This window comes from Oryzias latipes, chromosome 11, assembly GCF_002234675.1.
Source record: "Oryzias latipes chromosome 11, ASM223467v1".
Taxonomy (NCBI): Eukaryota; Metazoa; Chordata; class Actinopteri; order Beloniformes; family Adrianichthyidae; genus Oryzias; species Oryzias latipes.
This window is the reverse complement of record NC_019869.2, coordinates 15,148,684-15,168,824: the sequence shown is the minus strand read 5'-3', so window position 1 is coordinate 15,168,824 and position 20,141 is coordinate 15,148,684. Positions and strand designations below refer to the sequence as shown.

At 39.6% G+C, this 20,141-nt stretch overlaps 1 protein-coding gene across 1 annotated transcript in view; it reads right to left on the bottom strand.

The window, feature by feature from the left end:
• LOC101172912 (glutamate receptor ionotropic, NMDA 2D) overlaps nt 1-20,141 on the bottom strand; it is a 244,735-nt gene that overhangs the window by 22,962 nt on the left and 201,632 nt on the right. The window contains exons 11-14 of the mRNA XM_011480970.3: nt 16,604-16,729; nt 13,413-13,525; nt 11,152-11,268; nt 10,619-10,779 (exon numbers count right to left, since the gene is read on the bottom strand). Of these exons, the coding sequence (XP_011479272.2) occupies nt 10,619-10,779; nt 11,152-11,268; nt 13,413-13,525; nt 16,604-16,729 (517 nt within the window). The remainder of the gene's footprint in view (nt 1-10,618; nt 10,780-11,151; nt 11,269-13,412; nt 13,526-16,603; nt 16,730-20,141) is intronic.

Genomic DNA, 20,141 nt, shown 5'->3' with positions numbered 1-20,141 from the left:
CGCTCACAGCCTCCGTGTAGCTGGAGACTGCGTGTCGTGTGAGCTGCGGGGCCGATGGCAGTCTGATGGCTCCCACACGTAACAACGCATCCGCCCCTCATACACAAAACGTACAGTATTAAGTCCGATTGCTCTACACAGACACGATTTGGCCCCGCCTTTAGCCCCTAAGACTCATGGGAAATAGTAAATCGCGGATGTAAATTTCCTCATCATAACTGAGGGATGTGATGTTGATTATATGTTTACTGTTTGTAATTTTATGTATGAAACCTAGATTGTCAATAATTTAAAAATAAATTAATAAATAAATAAATAGAAAAACATAACTGTGGAACTTGTGAACAGAATAGAGTTCCATGCTGTTTGGCAGATGTAGATAAACTCAAATACATGAGCCTGAGGCAAAGCTGACTCCACCCACTGTGTACTAATGAATCACACTTACTTTAGGAGTCAGGATGTGATTTGTCAGGATGACAATATTGCCTAATACATGCGGCTTGTACTCAGACGCGGCTTGCGTATTTATAAAAGTAGTTACACACGCGAAAATGGGTGGGTGCGGCGGGTGCGCTGTAGTCCGGAATTTACAGTAGTTTTTCCATCAATAATAAATAAGTGCCTAGGTCCTGAAAGGGACAAAGCACCACCACATCCCCACACTGCAACATCCATGTTTAATTGACACTGGAACACCTAAATATTGCTCTTTGACATACCATAACTTCTCGACCATTTGCCCGATCAAAGGGAATCAACTGTGGAAAGAAAATGGCTTTTTATATCGGCTTTGCACCAATATGCAAATTGCATAGCGGCGCCAATCTGCTTTTCTCTTTGACACATCAACTAATTTAAGCGATTGTGAAAGCACTTCACTACTATCAGTGAAAGGCTGCTTTTTTTCACTTCAGAATTACTTTAAATCCGTAAACGTTTGAAGAGTTACGGAAGTCAAAAGAATGCCAAAACTGAAGCTAAAGCTCCAGTGTTAAAGAGTCAGCTTTAATTGATGAAACTCCCACAATGCAGCATGGTTACATTTACTGATGGAGAATGTCCCCTTTCACAATTTGCTGGTAGAGTACAAAATTCGGTTTTTCCATCAATCATAAAAAGTGCAGGCATCTTGATGCTGCAAAGCAGCCCCAGACCACTATACTGCCACCACCATGTATAACAGTTGTTATGTGTGGCTTTTCTGAGAAGCGGGTCACTGTTGCTTCACTCTGAACATGCATTTCCTTATATATATGGATGAAAGCATTTTTCATTGGTTGCTCTGACTGAACTGCAATGTGCTCCGAATTGATTAAAAAGTGTATTTTTAAATCTCCGGTAGAAATGACAATCAAAGGATTAGTAAAGCTAATCTTGATCTAAAAATTTTCCTGCATTTTTTGCAGTTCTGTCTTCATCCTGTTCCTGTGAGCTTTAAATTGTTGGTGATCCAAAATCCCCTAAAAGTGCAAAAATTGCCAAAAAAAAAAGTCCTCAGTTTGAATAAGTCATTAGAGCGGAAGAATGAGCAGGTCATGAAAAGTTGAAGTAAATCAAAAGTAAGGTAAAGGCTTTTTAAATAAGATTAGGGGCTCCGCTCAAGCTGATGATGAATTTGTCGCTACACCTGCTCCACTTCTGCCTTCACTTCACTCTCATTTCAATTCACGTTCAGCCAGCAGCACCCAAATACCAGCTGGAGGAACTTTGCTGAAGAATGGAGTAAGAAGTGAAGAGGTTGGATACACAGAGAAGGGGAGGAAGTGCGAAGTTGATGATGGAAGAAAAAGTAGCACAGTAGGGTATTAGCCTTGAGCTACGAGTTAATGAAGGAGGAGGGGAAGAAGGAAGACCAGACAGGAGAAGGTGCCTGAGAGATAAAGAGAGTGGAGAGAAAAGTGGGATCAAGAGTCAAGTCAACTCCTTTGACAGACTAATAATAATCTTCATGTTACAGTTTATCTAAATGGCATAAATAACATTTTCTTTTGTCAACATGGTGAGTGAGAGTTTCAGATAAGGAGGGGGAGATCAACCGTAGGCTCTATGATAAGCAGATTGAAACAAGATAATGTGAAATGAGGATGAGGAAGTAAGATAAACGGCAACAATGATAATTTTAAAGACGCATCCAACTAAATATGTTGTAACTTCCTGCACGAGTGTACAAAGCCAATCTCTCACGCAAACAACCCACATGAAGAGGCAAAGCAGCACTTCACCTAAATATTTTCTGACTGCCATGCAGCTGCTGCAGTCATGTTTTATTTTGATTATGATTAATTCTGTTTGTTTCAAAGGATGGAGGGGCATAGAAGAACTGGTATTTCTAGCAGGCAGGAGAGAATTCGTAAACAAAAGCTGATCTGAGGCCGTGTTAGCTTAAAAAGTGTTTCTTGAATCAGGGACTTTTCAATTTACTCAGAGTCTACCTACAGAAAAAAAAATGTAGATGAGGGTCTCTGCAGTGTTTGTAACAAACAGATGTTGTGGTTCCAAAATTGTGGGATTGTGCCAGATGCAACAAGACTACTCCTTTGCGTCCTTCCATTCCGCCTTTGTGAGTCACACAATTTTAGGATTTTGCTTTTTTCACTACAATTTCAAGTTTTTAGAATTAGCTTTATAATTGAGTGGCTAATAAAACAACAACAGAGTTGTTGTGTGTTGAAATTCTTTGTTTTTTCCACACACCTCTGAGGACTAATGGTGCCGGACTGAACCAGAACTCTGTACTCTGTGTAGCTCATTTCCTGCTAAGGACATTCACATTTAACCCCTTGTGCTATCTTATTACCCCACCCTTACTTTGACGTGTCATCCCTACCATGACAAAGGTGGATAAAGGTGAAGAGAATATCATGTAATACATGGACACCAGTGAAGATCACAAATCATTGAAGAAAAAAGGTTCAGAGCACTGTCTAGTGGGTCTAGATGACCCAACTCCCAATGTTAAAGTGCCTAGGATAGCACAAGGGTTTAAAAAAAAACAACTATCCATCTCGAGGGCTGGCATTCTTATGTTTTTTTTGGAAACCTGGCCCTACTTGCTGTTGACATAGCTAAGGTGTCTTTTATACATCTTCTTCCTCTTTTGGCTTCTCCCATCAGGGGTCGCCACAGCAAACAAGTCGCATGGTAAACTTGGCAATGTTTTACACCGGATGCCCTTCCTGACGCAACCTTCTCAAACCGGGCTTGGAACCGGCACAGAAGTAGAGAAGGGAACAGGGAGCAGCCCGGAGTCGAACCCTGGTTTTACGGACGGAAGGCGCCGCAAACCAGCACGAGCTAAACCGGCTCCCACTCTAAGGTGTCTTTTATACATAAGAAGCTATAATGGCAGGTTAGTCGGAAAACATGTATGATACTGAACCTCGAGGCCTGGAGTTTAAAACCTGTGCATTAAACCATCCATTCATTAAACTATCTATTCTTCTGACTAGCATTAGTATTATTATTGTTTAAGGGGGACCCTAGAGAAAAAGTCTGAGAACCACCTGCATGATTAAAGCACTGTGGGATATTCACATTACACTGAACATGAACACAAAAGCTTCACAGTAACAGGGACTGCGGTGTTTCAGGACTAAACACGGTTTCTCTGTATTTCTGAAAACAGCTAAAACATCTATCATGAATGCACAGGGGCTACGAAATAGACTGCAGGCAGCAATTACAAATATTCTCACTGCACCTCTTCAAACTAACAAACAGCTCTACAGCTTTTTCCCCTTTATGCCGAACACCGATGTTCTACAGAAGGGAAGCTGTTTATATGTAAATGTATGCTTTTTGATAGACTAAAGTGGAATTAGTTTTAGGTTTCAAGTTTATTAAACAAAGTCTGAAGTCTTTTGCATATGTTGACGAATCTATTTCTGTTTAACTTATTTATGTATTTATCCATATTGAAAACCCACTCCTCCAACGAAAATCCTGTTTTTGGTGTTTTTAACATGCTGTTGTAACACTTTTACTCATGATGGACGACATATACAAAAAAAAATAGCTTTAAATTGTGTTTCTGAGTTTTTCTTTATGCAAGTCATTAAGGAGATGATGAAAAAATGCTGCTGTAAAAAGTTTGTATAAGTGATGTAGGTGTCATCATTGGCTGGCTGCAAGGTCCCTGTTCCACTCCATTCAATGTATTTTTATTTTTATTTTTTCATGGGCCAAGAAATCTACAGTTTTTCTTCTTTAAAGTAAGCAAATATTGCATGGATCCAGTTAAAACAAACATCTGGTACAGTGTTACCCTCATATTCGCGGGGGTTAGGGACCAGAAACCCGCGAACACGCCAATACGGAGAGGCACCCCTACCCCCCATCCCCTGCAGACAAAGAATCTCCGTCACCTAACCTTACTAATCAAAAACCCTTCTGAAACATATCTGATGCAATGTAAAACATTTATTAAAGAACGTTGTAAGATTTCTTAACATAAAGAGTTTGTATTTTATTTTATTCAGAGTAGTTAACATATAACGCACATTAGGAGTGTCACTCTGTGCCTTAAAACCAGGAGTACATGCTTCCTCCTTCATAGTTGAGTGCAAGAGGCCATCTTTTTCCAGAAGAGGACGGTGTCATCCATCATTCATTCATCCGTATAAAAATGATTCTCTGCGAATATCTTCCTTAGTGTGTCAGTATTTTTTTCTGGCCACTTCTCAGTCAGCTGATGCTATATCTCCATGCAGGGCCACAAACTTCGGTAAGTAGTGATTCAGGAACTGGTGGAAATAACTGTGAAATATTCCTTAAAAACCGGCAAGGAAGCCGACAGGCCGCCGTGCTCTTCATCTCTGCTACCCTCCTCCCACGCAGCACCTTCTTCAGACGCAAGAAAGTCTTTTACAAGTGTCTTGAGCTTGGTTTTGTGATGAACCGGAGGCGTCACGGGACTGAAAAAAAATCTGCCAGAATGTGAAACCGCGATTAGTAAATCACGAACACGCGGGGAACACTGTATACACTAGATGTAATGTAATGTTTGACTTTGAGGATGATGATTCAAAGTGTGATGATGGATTACTGATAAAGTCAACCTATACCTATATTTCGAAAAACATTTTTTCCAGTAAATGGTGTGTGTTTCTTTGTGTATTCCAGTCATCTTTTCCATTTTTGCAATCATCCAATTTTCTTATCAAATATCTGTTTCTACCTGAAGCGGGAAGATCTAATATTTGCTCACATGGGTAAAAACAGCTTGTATTATCCCTGTTTATGATGCTAAGTGATTGAAAGGCTGAGACGCTGCTCGTGTGCATAAAATGAATAAATGCCTCAGGTGCACCAGCGTTGTGTTGACAATATTCATATGGTTGGGAGCTTGTATTATGTGACACTGATTTTTATCTACAGACTGAAAAAAATTGAACAATTAACGCAAATGAGCAGTCAGCAGAGGCTGCATTTTCTCCAAAGACAGCCAATGATCTGGAAAATTATAAACTGGGAGGGGGGGGGGGGGGGGTGAAAGTCAAATAAGACAAGTGATGTCTTCAAGTGAGGTCTTCTTTCTCTCATGCAACGTTCACACTGGACTAGGAAACATACGTCCAAGTGACCGCTTCCAGTAAAAAGTGTATTTCTGGCTTCCACATTTAAAACTCTAGCATTTACGCCTTGCTACACAACTTTTCACAGTCCTTTTTGGCGCTCTGCATACAGAACGCGTGTCCACTGAATACACGTCAAAAGTCAATCGGGGTCTCAGATTTGGTAGTGATGTCTTGATAGTGATTTTTCTTAAAACAATGAAGTAACAACCGTTTATAAATTGTTTATGAGGACGAAATTAATAATTGTGGTTTGTGCCCAGCTGAAATTCTGTGACACTAAGTCTTTCATATATCAAAAAGAGAGCCTGGAGCATGAATTGTGAGATTTGCACACTTCAACATTTTGCACCAAGTCTCTTCCAACTTTCCTAAGAGAAATCAACTGTGAGTACTTGCGCTAGTATCAGGTAACGACACTGGATTGTCGCTACCAGCGTTGCCAATACTAGCATATGCATTCAAAGTTGGGTACGTGCGCAAGTAGAGACAGTGCAGTTTGTGTTCAAGTATGCTTGATTAGCGTATTCTTGAATGTGCATCACATGCCTGGTGTATATGTAGGATTTGTGTTATTCTTTTCCTGTTCACCATAAAATCCTGGTTGGGTCTTAATCTGTTACCTATAAGTTTTTCATGTTTCTCAGTCTATGGATCAGTCCAGTTCATTTCTATCCGTAACTTCTGTCTGTTCTAGTTTAAAATTTGATGCAGTCCAGCTTGCAACTGCTCAAACAATGTGGAGTTATTCATGTGGAGCCAAGTGCATGCCAAGTTGTGTCAAGTTCCTGCAATATTCCGTCATGTCCTGCCAAGCTACTGTACGTCCTGTCAACTGGAGTCTTGTTCATTTATGAAGCTGCTATATATTGTGCTCTTGAATTCCTTTATGAGAGACTTGCTGTCAACAAGCCATCTTCCCTGCATTCTGGGTCCTGCTCCACACAGCAGTGAGGGTGATCTGACAGGATGACCTGACCACCGAGGGGGTTTCATTTGCACTAGCAGCTTACCTGAGGCGGCTTCAGTTCCTGTCAGTAATGTCAGTTTCAGTTTCCCCATAGCATCTCATCATGTTCATTTGATTTGTTTTGGTGAACTTGGGTTTTTTCCCCTTTCTTCTTGAGGAAGACATGGCCTCATTGTTCATCTCAGTTCGGTTACGAGGTTGGCCGGGATTGTTGTTCCTCCTCCTGTGTGCTCTGAAAATGGAAGGGGTTCAGCACCTCCTGTACAGAGGATCCCCCAGGACTTCAAGGTCTAGTTTTGTGCCTTTCATCCTTTTTTGTGGTTCCTGTTGCAAAATGGTTCTGTAGGGACCAGGATGGTCACCTTTCACTGGCTGTTCCTAAAAGAGGACGGGCACAGGTGTTTTCAGGTGGGGCTGAACTGGCACTCCACCACTCGTGTTTCCATTGGAAGGAACTGCATCAGCAATCCCATTTTGGGGACCAGCAAGGTCCTCCATGCCAACTTCTCTTTTAATATTTTCCAGAATAGGTTGACAGTATTTTTTTTTCCTCAAGGCCATGTTTTGAGAGCGTGGATTTGGCTGTGTCCACCTGTTTTAGCTGTTCCTGTCTGTGTCCAAATACATGGTCAATGGTGTCACTAACTGTCTTCCACCAAACTACTCACAAACAAAAGCTCTTTTCACTATTGTTGTGTTGGTGTTATTGCAGATGTAGCAAGCACAGACACTGGCAACCACATGGGATATAAAAACATTTACCGTATTTTCTGGACTATAAGTCGCCCTTTTTTTCATAGTTTGGCAAGGGGTGTACTCCGCAGCGACTTATATTAGAAATAAATTGAAATAAATACATTGTTAACCCTCCTGTTATGTTCACTTGTGAGGAACAGAGATGATGTTCCTGGGTCAATTTGATGTATGAGGTATGTTAAGTGTTAAGAGTATGTTAAGTGACTCAGAGAATCAGCGAACTTTTTTTTACAGTAAGATCTTGAAGGCTAACAACATAATATTCTATTTTCCAATGATTTCATAGATTCAGAAATGCAATAAAAGTGAAAACTGTTTCTACAAATACAGGATGAATACAGAGTATTAGTTGGCCAATGATGCTTCATGAAAGGAATAAATTAATAAGTATGAGAAAGAATTATTGTGAAATTATTAGATAAACAGTCTGCTATGATTGTGTCATATAAGGTTGTGAAAGTTAAAATGCGACTTATAGTCCAGTGCGACTTATCTGTGTTTTTTTCTACTTTATAATGCATTTTTGGGCTGGTGCGACTTATACTCCGGTGCGACTTATAGTCCGGAAAATACGGTACTTTTGTGTAGGGGTGTGACGATAACTGCAACACTGCCCTTTTTTTTTTGAAAGTTTTTTTATCTATTTTTTTGAAGATCTGCATATGGTGCGTGATTGGAACTATAATAAACACATTCATCTTTGCTGATAATTTACTTTTCGTGCTGGTCCTGTGTTCAGACTTCAAGGGTTTCTGGGGGAAACCTTTTATTAATGTTCTCCTTCACTCCCTGCCTCTTGTGCTGTGTGCGCTCTCACACCCTCTTGCCGGCGCGGCACCCTCTACGCTGCACGCGCTCCCTCTACTTACACACACGCGCACGGTTTCAGAAGCACATACACATCCTCATTCTACAACAGAAGTTTCCGTCTTGCGAAGAAATACGATAAATTTACTGCGTTCTAATTATTAATTCCCATCGTATTCATTTTCATTACAAGCTGCGTGCGTTCTTGAGTGCGCGACACGGCCGCCCGCCGGAGCATTTTGTGTTGGGGGGGCTTTATTACTGTTCTCCTTCACTCCATAACACCAAACATGAACACGCACAGTTATTTCCATTACTATCACTACATGTTTTGTTTGGGAACTATTTTGTGCAGCGCAAAGTTACGTTTCCGTATAAATAGGCGGCCGTGGTGCAGCGGTAGGGCGGTCGACCCATGATCATAAGTTTGCAGGTTTGATTCCCGCCTTGCGTGCCCATGTGTCGGAGTGTCCTTGGGCAAGACACTGATGCCCGCCTTGCCCTTGGTGGGAGGTTGGCGCCAGTGTTGTGTTGTGTGAATGTGTGTGTGCATGGGTGAATGGGATTGTGACTGTAAAGCACTTTGGGCCTTCAAAAGAAGGTAGAAAGCGCTATATGAGTATACACCATTTATCAAATAAAGGCGGAGCCTCCTACCCCGTGTTCTTTATGGGTGTTAGGCTTAATGGCTACCGGAAAGGTGACAAAGTGTCTGCAGTCTTGTTTATTACTGGGCAATATATAATATTCTGATAAGATGTTTGTACCAGTGAGCACAGGTGAAGGCTGGCGTGCAGCTCGAGAGTGGTCCGCTGCAGAAGAATCAACACGCACCCCCAACACACTTGTGCTCGCTCCTTCCTCTTAGTCCTACACACGCAGCGTGCAGACACACATACAATAGTCATTCTACAACACCTATATAGTTAGTTGTGTTTGGCGGGGGGGGGGGGGGGGGGGGTGTGGTTAACCTCGACACCGCGCCCCCTGCCGGTGACCAAAAATCCCACACCGTCACAGACTTGCTTCTCTACTTTTGAATCCCCACACATATTTCATTGGCACTGGACATGAAACAAAAAGTGTCTTAGTTTCTGTTCATCCTCATCATGTTCATTTGATTTGTTTTGGTGAACTTGGGTTTTTTCCCCTTTCTTCTTGAGGAAGACATGGCCTCATTGTTCATCTCAGTTCGGTTGTGAGGTTGGCCGGGATTGTTGTTCCTCCTCCTGTGTGCTCTGAAAATGGAAGGGGTTCAGCACCTCCTGTACAGAGGATCCCCCAGGACTTCTAGGTCTAGTTTTGTGCCTTTCATCCTTTTTTGTGGTTCCTGTTGCAAAATGGTTCTGAAGGGACCAGGATGGTCACCTTTCACTGGCTGTTCCCAAAAGAGGACGGGCACAGGTGTTTTCAGGTGGGGCTGAACTGGCACTCCACCACTCGTGTTTCCATTGGAAGGAACTGCATCAGCAATCCCATTTTGGGGACCAGCAAGGTCCTCCATGCCAACTTCTCTTTTAATATTTTCCAGAATAGGTTGACAGTATTTGTTTTTTCTCAAGGCCATGTTTTGAGAGCGTGGATTTGGCTGTGTCCACCTGTTTTAGCTGTTCCTGTCTGTGTCCAAATATATGGTCAATGGTGTCGTCACTAACTGTCTTCCACCAAACTACTCACAAACAAAAGCTCTTTTCACTATTGTTGTGTTGGTGTTATTGCAGATGTAGCAAGCACAGACACTGGCAACCACATGGGATATAAAAACATTTACTTTTGTGTAGGGGTGTGACGATAACTGCAACACTGCCCTTTTTTTTGAAAGTTTTTTTATTTGTTTTTTTGAAGATCTGCATATGGTGCGTGATTGGAACTATAATAAACACATTCATCTTTGCTGATAATTTTTTGTCAGGTCACCTGCTCTGTTTTGTCACTGGTTTGTTTCTCCCCATAGTTTTGTCATGTTTCAGTTTGTTTATTAAATGTTTTATTTCCTGTCACCAAGCTTGGTCTCCTGCATTTTGGGTCCTCCACCACCAGTTCCTGACATCGAGACATTAAGTAGAACACTCTAGAACCTTCATGTTTATCTGTTTAGAGGTGGACTTTACTTTGTTTGGATTATTGCTCGAAGAACCTAAGAAGTAAGTTAATAATGCAGACAATATGAACTTTATTGAACTAACTTGTTTAGGTGTCAAAGCAGCTAAGCAGCACCTCACCAATACACTACCTCCACCATGTTTGACTATTGGTCTATTGGTCTTTCAAAAGTCTCTTTTTTTCTTATTGGATCATAAACTTTGTATTCAACTGAGTCTAACAGAGTCAGGTGAGTGCTGCAGTTTTTACAGGTTGCAGGTTTTGAAACACGTTTTGTTAAATTGCTTTAGAAGATTGCAGAGTTTCTACTGACAACCAAAAAACAAGTTCTAGGCAGGTTTGTACAACTTTATACAACTTATTTAAAAATGATATCACCATTCTCCTTCCACCACCAAGTCCTTACCCCGTCTTAAGGTTGTCGATGGCCTCCTCCACACCCTTCTGATTGTTCCGGATCATGTACTGATGCATGTTTGGATAGTTGGAGCGGATGTTCTCCTCGGTGCTTCCATTTGGCACTGTGCCGAAGCGTAGAGGCGGGTACTGCTCTGTCGGCTGCTGAAACTGAAATTGGAGGCGAGTCGATTTTCATGAAAAGATGTAAAGAAACCTAAAGGATTCGTGTTCAAAGCAGCTTATTCTTTGTTAGTGTCTGAGTGAGGGGGTTAATAAAATAAAAGAAAATTACGTTTTTTTTAAAAGCTTGTGGTCTCTGTATTACGTCTTCACACCGGAAAGAAAAAAAAGAACCAGAGGAAAGCAGCAGATCCTCAACTTTTGGATGAAAACGTCTTTTTGTAAATACTTTTCTTTTTAAATCTTTGTCCAATTTTAGCTTAAGGTCCACAAATAATTATTTTCCACAAATAATTATTTTCATAAATTATAAGTAGAGTTTATCTCATTGTCCATATGTGCTTCCATCCCAGATTGTACCTTCTTATCTGACAGCCCTGACACCGTGTCAATGTACTCCTCCTGGATCATGAAGGCTGCCAGGTTGGCAGTGTAGGAGGCCAGGAAGATGACAGCGAAGAAGGCCCACACCAGCACCTAGAGGGAGAAAAGCCAAGGATAAAGACCAATGCTGGGTCTGCCTGACAAGAGTTCAAGTATCTCCACAGTTTCACCAACAATTTTTCAGCTTTTCTTTGACATTTTCTTTAAAAAAAATCTGCAGAAAAAGGAAAATCTTCAGTGCAGATGACAGACAAACAGGAAACGCTACGTAAAGAAATACAACACACATTCACGCATGCGCACACTACGTTTTTTTTATTCTTTTTTTTTCTATCTTAGATCCTTTTTTGATCTTGCAGTTTTTCAGGTTTTGCCTCCTAGAAAATAAGACAAATCCTGATTAAAGCTTCGTAAAACAAAATCACCCAAATCTCTGTGTCTCAATTTATCTTAGGCTGTTAAAGGGTCCTTAACAAAAACATGCTGTTCTGCAGACATGACGCTTTTTAGCTCCAACATGCTGCAGTGTTGACATAGCCAGGAAATAACAGATGTGGATCAGGTAAAACACTTAATCTGCACGTTCAGTAGGTAATAATTTAGGCTGTTTTTCTCCATAGTAGTCTATGTTTCTTTTCAAACTCAATTTACATAACTTTCTTGATGAGTAGAGGAAGAAATTGGTATTGCTACACCAGCAGGTGAGGCGAAAAATGTAAAAATAAATAAATAAAATAGGACAGAGCACACAATTTCAGGTTGAACCTTCCAACAATTTGTTGACTGTTTTATAAAATAATCATACAGTTTTCTACAAGTTAAATATATGCAGATTAATTGAGTTCATGATGTATGTTCTGCCTCTAATAGTGTCCAAAACCTAAGGCTTATACTAGTCTAGACAGTGTGTTTCCATTTAAAAAACCATTACCTGTTTGTTTTCTTTATTAAACCCCTAAGGTACAGTGAAAATAAAAGGAAATACCACAATCATACTTAGAACTCTCTCACATGATATCATTTCAAAATTCATTTGCAGAAAGACAATAAAACTTCTCCTTTTTTCCTCTTACTCTTCTTTGCAAGTCCATTAAATAATCAATGGGCTCCTGAAATGATTTGGTACTGATTAGGAAAAAAACATGAGTGAAAAAACAAATAAAAAATGTTTATATATTTTATGAAAGTTGCATCAGTCTGCATGTTTTCAGTTTTACATTTTTAGCACACAAATAAGTAACAAGCATTAAAAAGTGACAAACATAAAGAATACCTAATTTATTTCTAATTTTAGAGAAAATATGGATTTCTAGAATTCATGTCAGATGAAATGTAATGAAAAAAATGAACTATTATATATTTACTTAGGAATGAAGAAACAATTGTCACAATTCTTCAATCTTTTCTTTTTTTTATTTTCTGCAGCTTCTGCCTGTGGCATGGTACTCTATTTTATCTTACATTGACCTGTAGCCATGTAATAGCTTGAAAAGTGCCAGATGTATGTCATGGTGTCATAGCAGGGATCCGTGTGTTACAACGGCTACCCCTCAGAAACAGAGCCCCAAGACAGAGAGACTGTGAAGTTACTTTCCTACAGTACAAATCAAACTTCAACTGTCTGAGCCAAAACTTGGGTCTCTGGTCACTGGTCCAAGAAAAGCTTCACGTCTTAAGGTGAAACCTCCAGGCTCCAAGTCAGAATGATGTGTAAATTCATTAAGCTTTAGTCATAGTCATCTGGTCACAAGTTATGTCTCAATTCAAGTCTTGAGTCATTGGATTCCCGTCTGAGTTTTGCTACAGTTCAAGTCAAGCCGTTGGTCACTAGCAAAGAATTTGAGTGTTTAAGCCAGCACTTGACTCAAATCAAACATTATAATACCTCACATTCCCAAGTCTTTACAGAAGAATACCAATTAATTCATTTTAAAGATCAGGTTTTTAGTTTCAGATCACTAGAGAACCTGCAGGTTTTACGAGTATCCACGTCCAAGTGTCAAGTTGCTGATCACAAGTGGAATTAATGTCTTAAGTATTTGAGCTTAGGTTTACAAACCTCTGGTCACCTCTGTCCCATCAACCCAAAGGATTATTCAATAGAGTTTTAGAAATGTTTGAGATTGAAAACCTTTAGTGGAAAGATAAGTTTTAATTCTAATAAACAAACTCTGGTTCTTTAACCATACATTATTAATTATAAATAGCTCAGAAGAGTTGCAGGTAAAATTGTTTACCATAATTTTGCTCGTCGTTCCTCTGGGATTTTCTACCGGCACAGAGTTGTTAAAAACCAGCGCCCACAGCAACCAGACAGACTTCCCGATTGTGAACTTTGATCCGCCTGACTCTGGAAGGGATAAAGAAGAAAGCTGTTGAGGAAGCACACTTTTTATTGGATAAACAATACCTCTCAAACGTTGTCATACTTATTTCACTTTTTTCAAAAAGGTTGGAAGGCATTTGTTGACGTTTGATTATATAAGATAAGTCCTAAAATAATCCTGACTAAAAATTTACAGACAGCAAAAGAAAGACAGAATTTTCTTAATGGTATTTTGGGTAATGTAGTTTTACCAGAATGGGATGGTGGAGATAGATTCATTGACTTTGGTAAAAAAAAGGCCTTGCTAACTTGGAGGATCCGTGACCTACTCAGGAAGTAAATCATTGCTGAGCTTTCTTGTCATTAGCCTATTGCATTAAAAGATGCTCACATGTTTGTCTTTGTTATGCTATGTTCACATTGGGGTTGGAAATGTGTGTTTAAGCAACCACTTCCACTGAAAAGTCTATGTAAGCACAACTATATGCACATTTCAGGCTTCTTTGTTTAATACACTTGTGTTCACTTGTGGCCACGTACATTTTTAAATCTGTTTTTAGGTTCTACGGAAAAAATGTGTGGTGATTGAACGCGCATCAAAAGTTAAACCAGTCGAACATTGAGCGAACAGGGACTCAGATTCAGTAGTGACATATCTTTTGCGTCCTTTTCAAAACATGGAAGGACAAACCTTTTGAAAATTGAACATCACATGCCCGGTGTGTACAGTACGTAGCATAAGATGTACAAGATGTACATTTTTGTCCTAGAGGATTACAAGGATTACCACAGGCTTCAACTGATTTGTCTTGGGTGTCCGCATCACTACTTCTTATTGTTGGTAATGTCCAGTTTCTGTGAGGGTTTCTGCTAACGCTTGAATTAGGCTGTTGGATTCTAGCTGAGTTCCTGGATATCTGATGTCTGTGTTCTGAATTGTAGACAGAACAGCTCTAAGGAAATTCTGTTTAATCTAAAATCAGTGGGTTGCTCTAACTTTCTTGGGAAGGTGAGACCTGGAAAGTAACCTTCTAAGATGAACGGAAACTTCTTGAAGGATCTTAAACTTTCTGCTTGCCGGTGACTGATCTGATTATCTTTAGCTTTTTTTCCTAAAAAATATATTTTTTTGCATCTCCAAAAGTGCTGACTAAGCTCATTTTCAGCCAAACTGAAGACTCACCAACTAGATGTGGTTTCAAAACACGAATAAGACCAACAATCAGTTCAAATGAAGAAAGAAACATTCACACTCTTTCCTGCTTAACATTCAGGAGACGGTGCAGTGAAAACATTTAACCACAGAAAGTTGGTTAAATGTTGCTGAGAAACCGTATTTTCAGAAGTGCTGGGTGAAATTGGAGTTTCTCTCTGGCGATCAGCTGCTGTTCAGCTTCTGGACAGGTCTAAGATTCCTTTTGAAGACTGCTGTATTAAGGCTTCCACCTCAGCAATCGAAAGATCAAACTGAATTGATTGAGAATGTATGAGATATGAAATCTGACAGCAGACTGCAGAGGGCTGTCTCAGAAGCTGAACAGGAAAAAGAAGAAACCTCAAAACTCTATCAGAGACATGGACATCACCAACAATAAGTGAAGTGAAAGGGGCAGCAAAAAAGACACTAAGAGCTACGTGAATTAGATAATCTGTCCCAAAGCATGGGTTTTTACTCGTCCAGTCCTATATAGCCATAGTTAGTTCTCACATTGATTCTAATGAGTGTATAGTTTAAAATAGAAAGTGGCGGTATTAACCTGAAACCGTTTAACCACCCACTTAAAATGGAAAGAACGGCTTGCTTAAAGACATAGTTTATGTTTTTTTACTCTGACCTGTTTCTCAGAGTATGTTTGCAGTTTATCTATATCAGGGCTGCTCATTCCAAGTCCTCGATATCTACCACCCTGACTGTTTTCCAGATCTCCAAGCCCTGGTATTTGCCGATTAGCTCAATCTGATTCTGATTGAATAAACACACCTGGTCCAGGTAATCAGCAGGGAGCAGTGCAGGGGGTGTTGGAAAATAGGCAGGGTGATAGACGTGAGGACCAAGAATAACAAGGCCTGATCTATGTGTTGTAGGTTTATTACAGAATTGTTTTGAATGACTAAAACTCATCATATCGTTGGAGAATTATAGCGGATTTGTTACAATTCATTACCAGATTCCACTAAATTGGGGTCTGACCCTCCTCTGTGACCTGGACTAAATACAGTACACTAACCATGCTTTTGGGGTCCAACATACTCTGCCATGTACAGATTTCCTAGTGTAGGCAATCCTAAATCTTTGCTTTTATTCAGGATTATGGTAGGAAAGTGTTTCAAAAGATTCACAAAAAGACAATATGATTTTGTTTTTTTAGAAATTCAGAGAACATAAAGTGAAAGAGATTATATTGAAAATGCTCTAAAATAACAACAAAATGCTCAAAATCAATGACTCTTTAACACCGTAAATGTCGCCGGTGACCGTTTACGTGATCAACGTCAATCAGGTGATTCTGAGGTGGAGAAAAGCATATCGGCTTTGCACCAACATGCAACGCATCACAAACGTGAAGTGTTGCATTGTGACCCAACCTTCTTTTCTCTGGGACAGAATAAGCTCATTCACGTCGATTGCATGAGCATTTGTCTACAGTACAGTGTTACATTTCAGCGCAAGGCTGTTTTTAAAGGCTGCTGGAATACTAATAATTGTGTAAACTATCAAAGAGTTACAGCAGTCAAAAGAATCCTGTTACACAACAATTTACATTAGCATTGTGTTGCAAAGCAAATATGAAAATCTGTTTTTCAATCAGCTAATTCACATTGATTGCGTCAACAGTCAAATATTTATGTTATGTCAAAGAGTGTGTGTTCTTTAGGTGTCGCCAGCGACATCTCCGGTGTTAAAGGGTTAACTGTTAACCATGTAAAATAGCAATGACCGCACATTATGTGAAGAAAGTAAGAATAATAGTGTTTTCAGGGATCAAATCAGCTATGGTGCTTACATAACTGACAAATTGACAAGTTGGAAATAATGTTGTGAAATGAGCGGCGGTGGCGGGTTGATTGGCACACCGCGGCCGGAGGGACTGCATCTCTTACTCTTGGCACTCTGCAGGCTGCGGTTGTATCCCACGGGGCTGAAGAACTCAAAGATGAAGACTGTGACAGCCACCACTGACAGGCACATCACAAACATCATCACCCACACCGCCGGGCTGTAGGGCTCTGCAACGCACACGCAGACACACACAGGCACACATGCTAACATGAGATAAAGACTCAGGGGTTTACTGGTGCAGCTCTGACATTCCAGTTCCTCTGTTTTTGGTCATTAGTCAAATTTAACAGCAAGATTTTCCCCTTTCTAAGTGTCGAGCTTTCTCATGCTCATCAGAAAATTAACATTTTATTGTGGAAATAAAAGGAAAGCTTGAAATGCAACCTTTTCAAATACCAAGAGTTATGGTGCAACAAATAAAAAGTCGCAGCGAACACAATCTTTATTAACCTGTTGCACTTATGGATCCCCTTGCTCAATAAAAATACAAAACAACCCCTCCAAAAGCAGGATCTTTAAAAGAAAATTGGAAAAATGTGAAATGGTTTTTGTTATTCTTTTTTGAGAGCACAAAAATATCCCAAAAAAGAACAAAAGGAAGAAATAAAATTCTCAAAATGTAAAAAATAAGGCATTACTGACTGCATGCTAATCATTTATTTTGTAAAATATTGGCATTTTGATTCACAGTTATGGACAAAGTTATGCTTTCAATGCAGAGCTGGAATAAAATAAAAACAAACAAACACAAAATCGGTTTTGCTTTTGTTGCAGGACTGGAATTATTATGTACAGTCAGAGACAAAACAAAAATTCGTCGACAAAAATAAATTAAGTAGGTCCTGAAAAAAGCACTACAGCTCAATGTGGCTGGAGAAGGAACACCTGGTTCTCTGCAGGGAATCCAGTGAGGATAAGAGGAGGAAATCACTTCCATGGAAGAGCAACACATATTGATGTCTCTTTACAAAATAAAATATGGTCCACTGGTGAAAAATTAAAAGCCACATCCCAATCACATACAATGATGTAGGTTCATGAAGTGGTTTCTTCTCTTTTTACTAATTTTATAATTTTCTGTCTTATTGTGTGTATGTGCGTGTTAGTATATATGAATAAATTCATGTTTACAAGTGCTACAAGTTTAATCTTTTTATGTTTTAGTCTGCATTTATAGCTTAGGATATTAATTTTTTCAGCTCATAAAGTAGTTTGCTCTACCTTCTTTGATTTTATTCTTAAAAAGTCTGGGATTACTATTAAAAACAAGGACCAGGTAATGAATCAAACTATGTACAGACACACAAGGAGGAGCAAACACAGTTTACATGTGAGGCTTTTAGTCCACTGCTGGTTCCACAGTGAGGGATCAGCTGGAATGACTGAAGATGTATCCATTAAACCTGCTGCCAGTGACTGCTAGCATGCTTTTAATGCAGCCAAACTGTGCGCCATGAGGACCGAGACCACACTCTCCACACGTTCCAATCTAGTTGTCCATTTTGTCAGAGAACAAATCTGTGCCATTTCATCATTTCATGATCCATTTCAGGAGTTATTATGGCTCAAGCCTCACATTGATGGCAAAGGATATTGTTCGAAGTGTTGCCAGTGATTCTTTTCTTTAAAAAAAGCCAAATTTGACCACTGAAGTGTTACTAAAAACATTTAACAAAAAAAAAAAAAAAAAGAACTATGCCCATCAATTGTTATCCATTGGTAGTATGTATATAAAGTGGATTCTGATAATTTCTTAGTTTTTGTCAAATGATGGTTTGGGTTTCATTTTAGTCAAATAAACTCTAAAATATAGAAGATGAACACTAGCTTCATAAAATAAAGGTTGCCCTTTGGTGCATGCCATGGTGAAAAAGACACTTCAAAGTTGTCTTTTAAATTGCAGATATCTGCAATTCCTCGTTCATTTTGAATGAAGATCTGAACAGTGTCAGCCTAAAACTGGCTCTGGTGAGGCAGAGGAGGGAGGTTAAAATGCTCATGTCTCATGCCTCAAGGGCATTTCAGTGTCAGTCTCTGCGTAAAGAGGCAGCCTCATGTATTTGCTTTGCTTGCCAATATGTTCCCAGCAGGTTCTCGGAGATTCAAACACATGACCTTTATTTTTCTCCGAGCTGAGAGCACCAGGACCCTCTGAAGCAAAACTGCACTGGTCCAACACAATAAGAAACATGTCACATCAGCACCTCGGTTTGCATTATCATAATGCTGCCATATTACCTTGATGGGTTGCACTAAAATGCTTTCTATGTAGAGTACAACCAGCAAAGTCTCTATGCAAAGACTTCCTAATGGTCTCTACAATGCCACTAATAGTGTAATTGCACTGGTTTATTATGGAAATATTATGTGCATAAATTAAACGATCTAATGCACACCTGAAAGGCTCAAATGCGTAAACATGACAGCTACAAAAAAAAGCATATTTGCAAAACTGGACTCTTTATACGAAACTGTTGAAAAGACTTTCGTGTCACAAACACAGGTGGTGTTGGATAAGGCTTTAGAATATTAATATGCTCTGAAGTTTTATTGTAATTTTAAAAATTGTTTCATTTCTGAAGGTCTCCTTTAGAAATGCCTAAAGGACATGAGACAGATATGTGAAGACATTTTTGTGTCTTCATGTCAAAATAATTATTCCATCCCCTTCAGGCAAAGAATCCAACTGTCACCTTTGACACAACTTTAAATTCCAGGTCTGCATATTTAAATCTTACAAAATATTCGTCGTCTTCATTCCTCGCTCATCCTCCTTAGTAACTCCACCTTGGTCCTGATTGCTGAAATTCTTACGATTTTACCAAACCTCCCTTAGATTTATTTTTTTATTTTTCTTCTGTCGTATTTTTAAACTCATCTTGATATTCTGCAGGATTATTAAAGATGCTTGCAAAAAATTATAGAAATTAAGATTTATTATATCAAAGTATATTTTAAATGGGCAAAGTATTTATTAGGGCCCGAGCACGGAGTGCAAGGACCCTATTGTAATTCGAATGTTTATTATTAGGGCCCGAGCACGGAGTGCAAGGACCCTATTGTATCTGTTAGGTTTATTAGGGCCCGAGCACGGAGTGCAAGGACCCTATTGTATCTGTTAGGTTTATTATTAGGGCCCGAGCACGGAGTGCAAGGACCCTATTGTATCTGTTAGGTTTATTATTAGGGCCCGAGCACGGAGTGCAAGGACCCTATTGTATCTGTTAGGTTTATTATTATTATTATTATTTTTCTTCTGCCGGAAGAATCGCATTTTTGAGGCCTTTAACATACCCCAAAACTCACCAAATTTGGCACACACATCAGGGGTCGCGAAAAATTTCGTATTTTATGAGAAATTGGCATGGGTGCGCAAAAATGGCTCGACAGCGCCACCTACACTGACTTTTGTCCCGACGCCCCGCATACGCTTTAACGTACAAGCTTGATTTTTTCAGGGCATGTTCATCAGATGGAAACCTACAAAAAAGTCTGTAGGTACCAAGCTGTCAGTCGCACAGGAAGTCTGCTATATTGATGTCAATATGTCATTTTTGCTCTATTTTGGACATTTGCAGG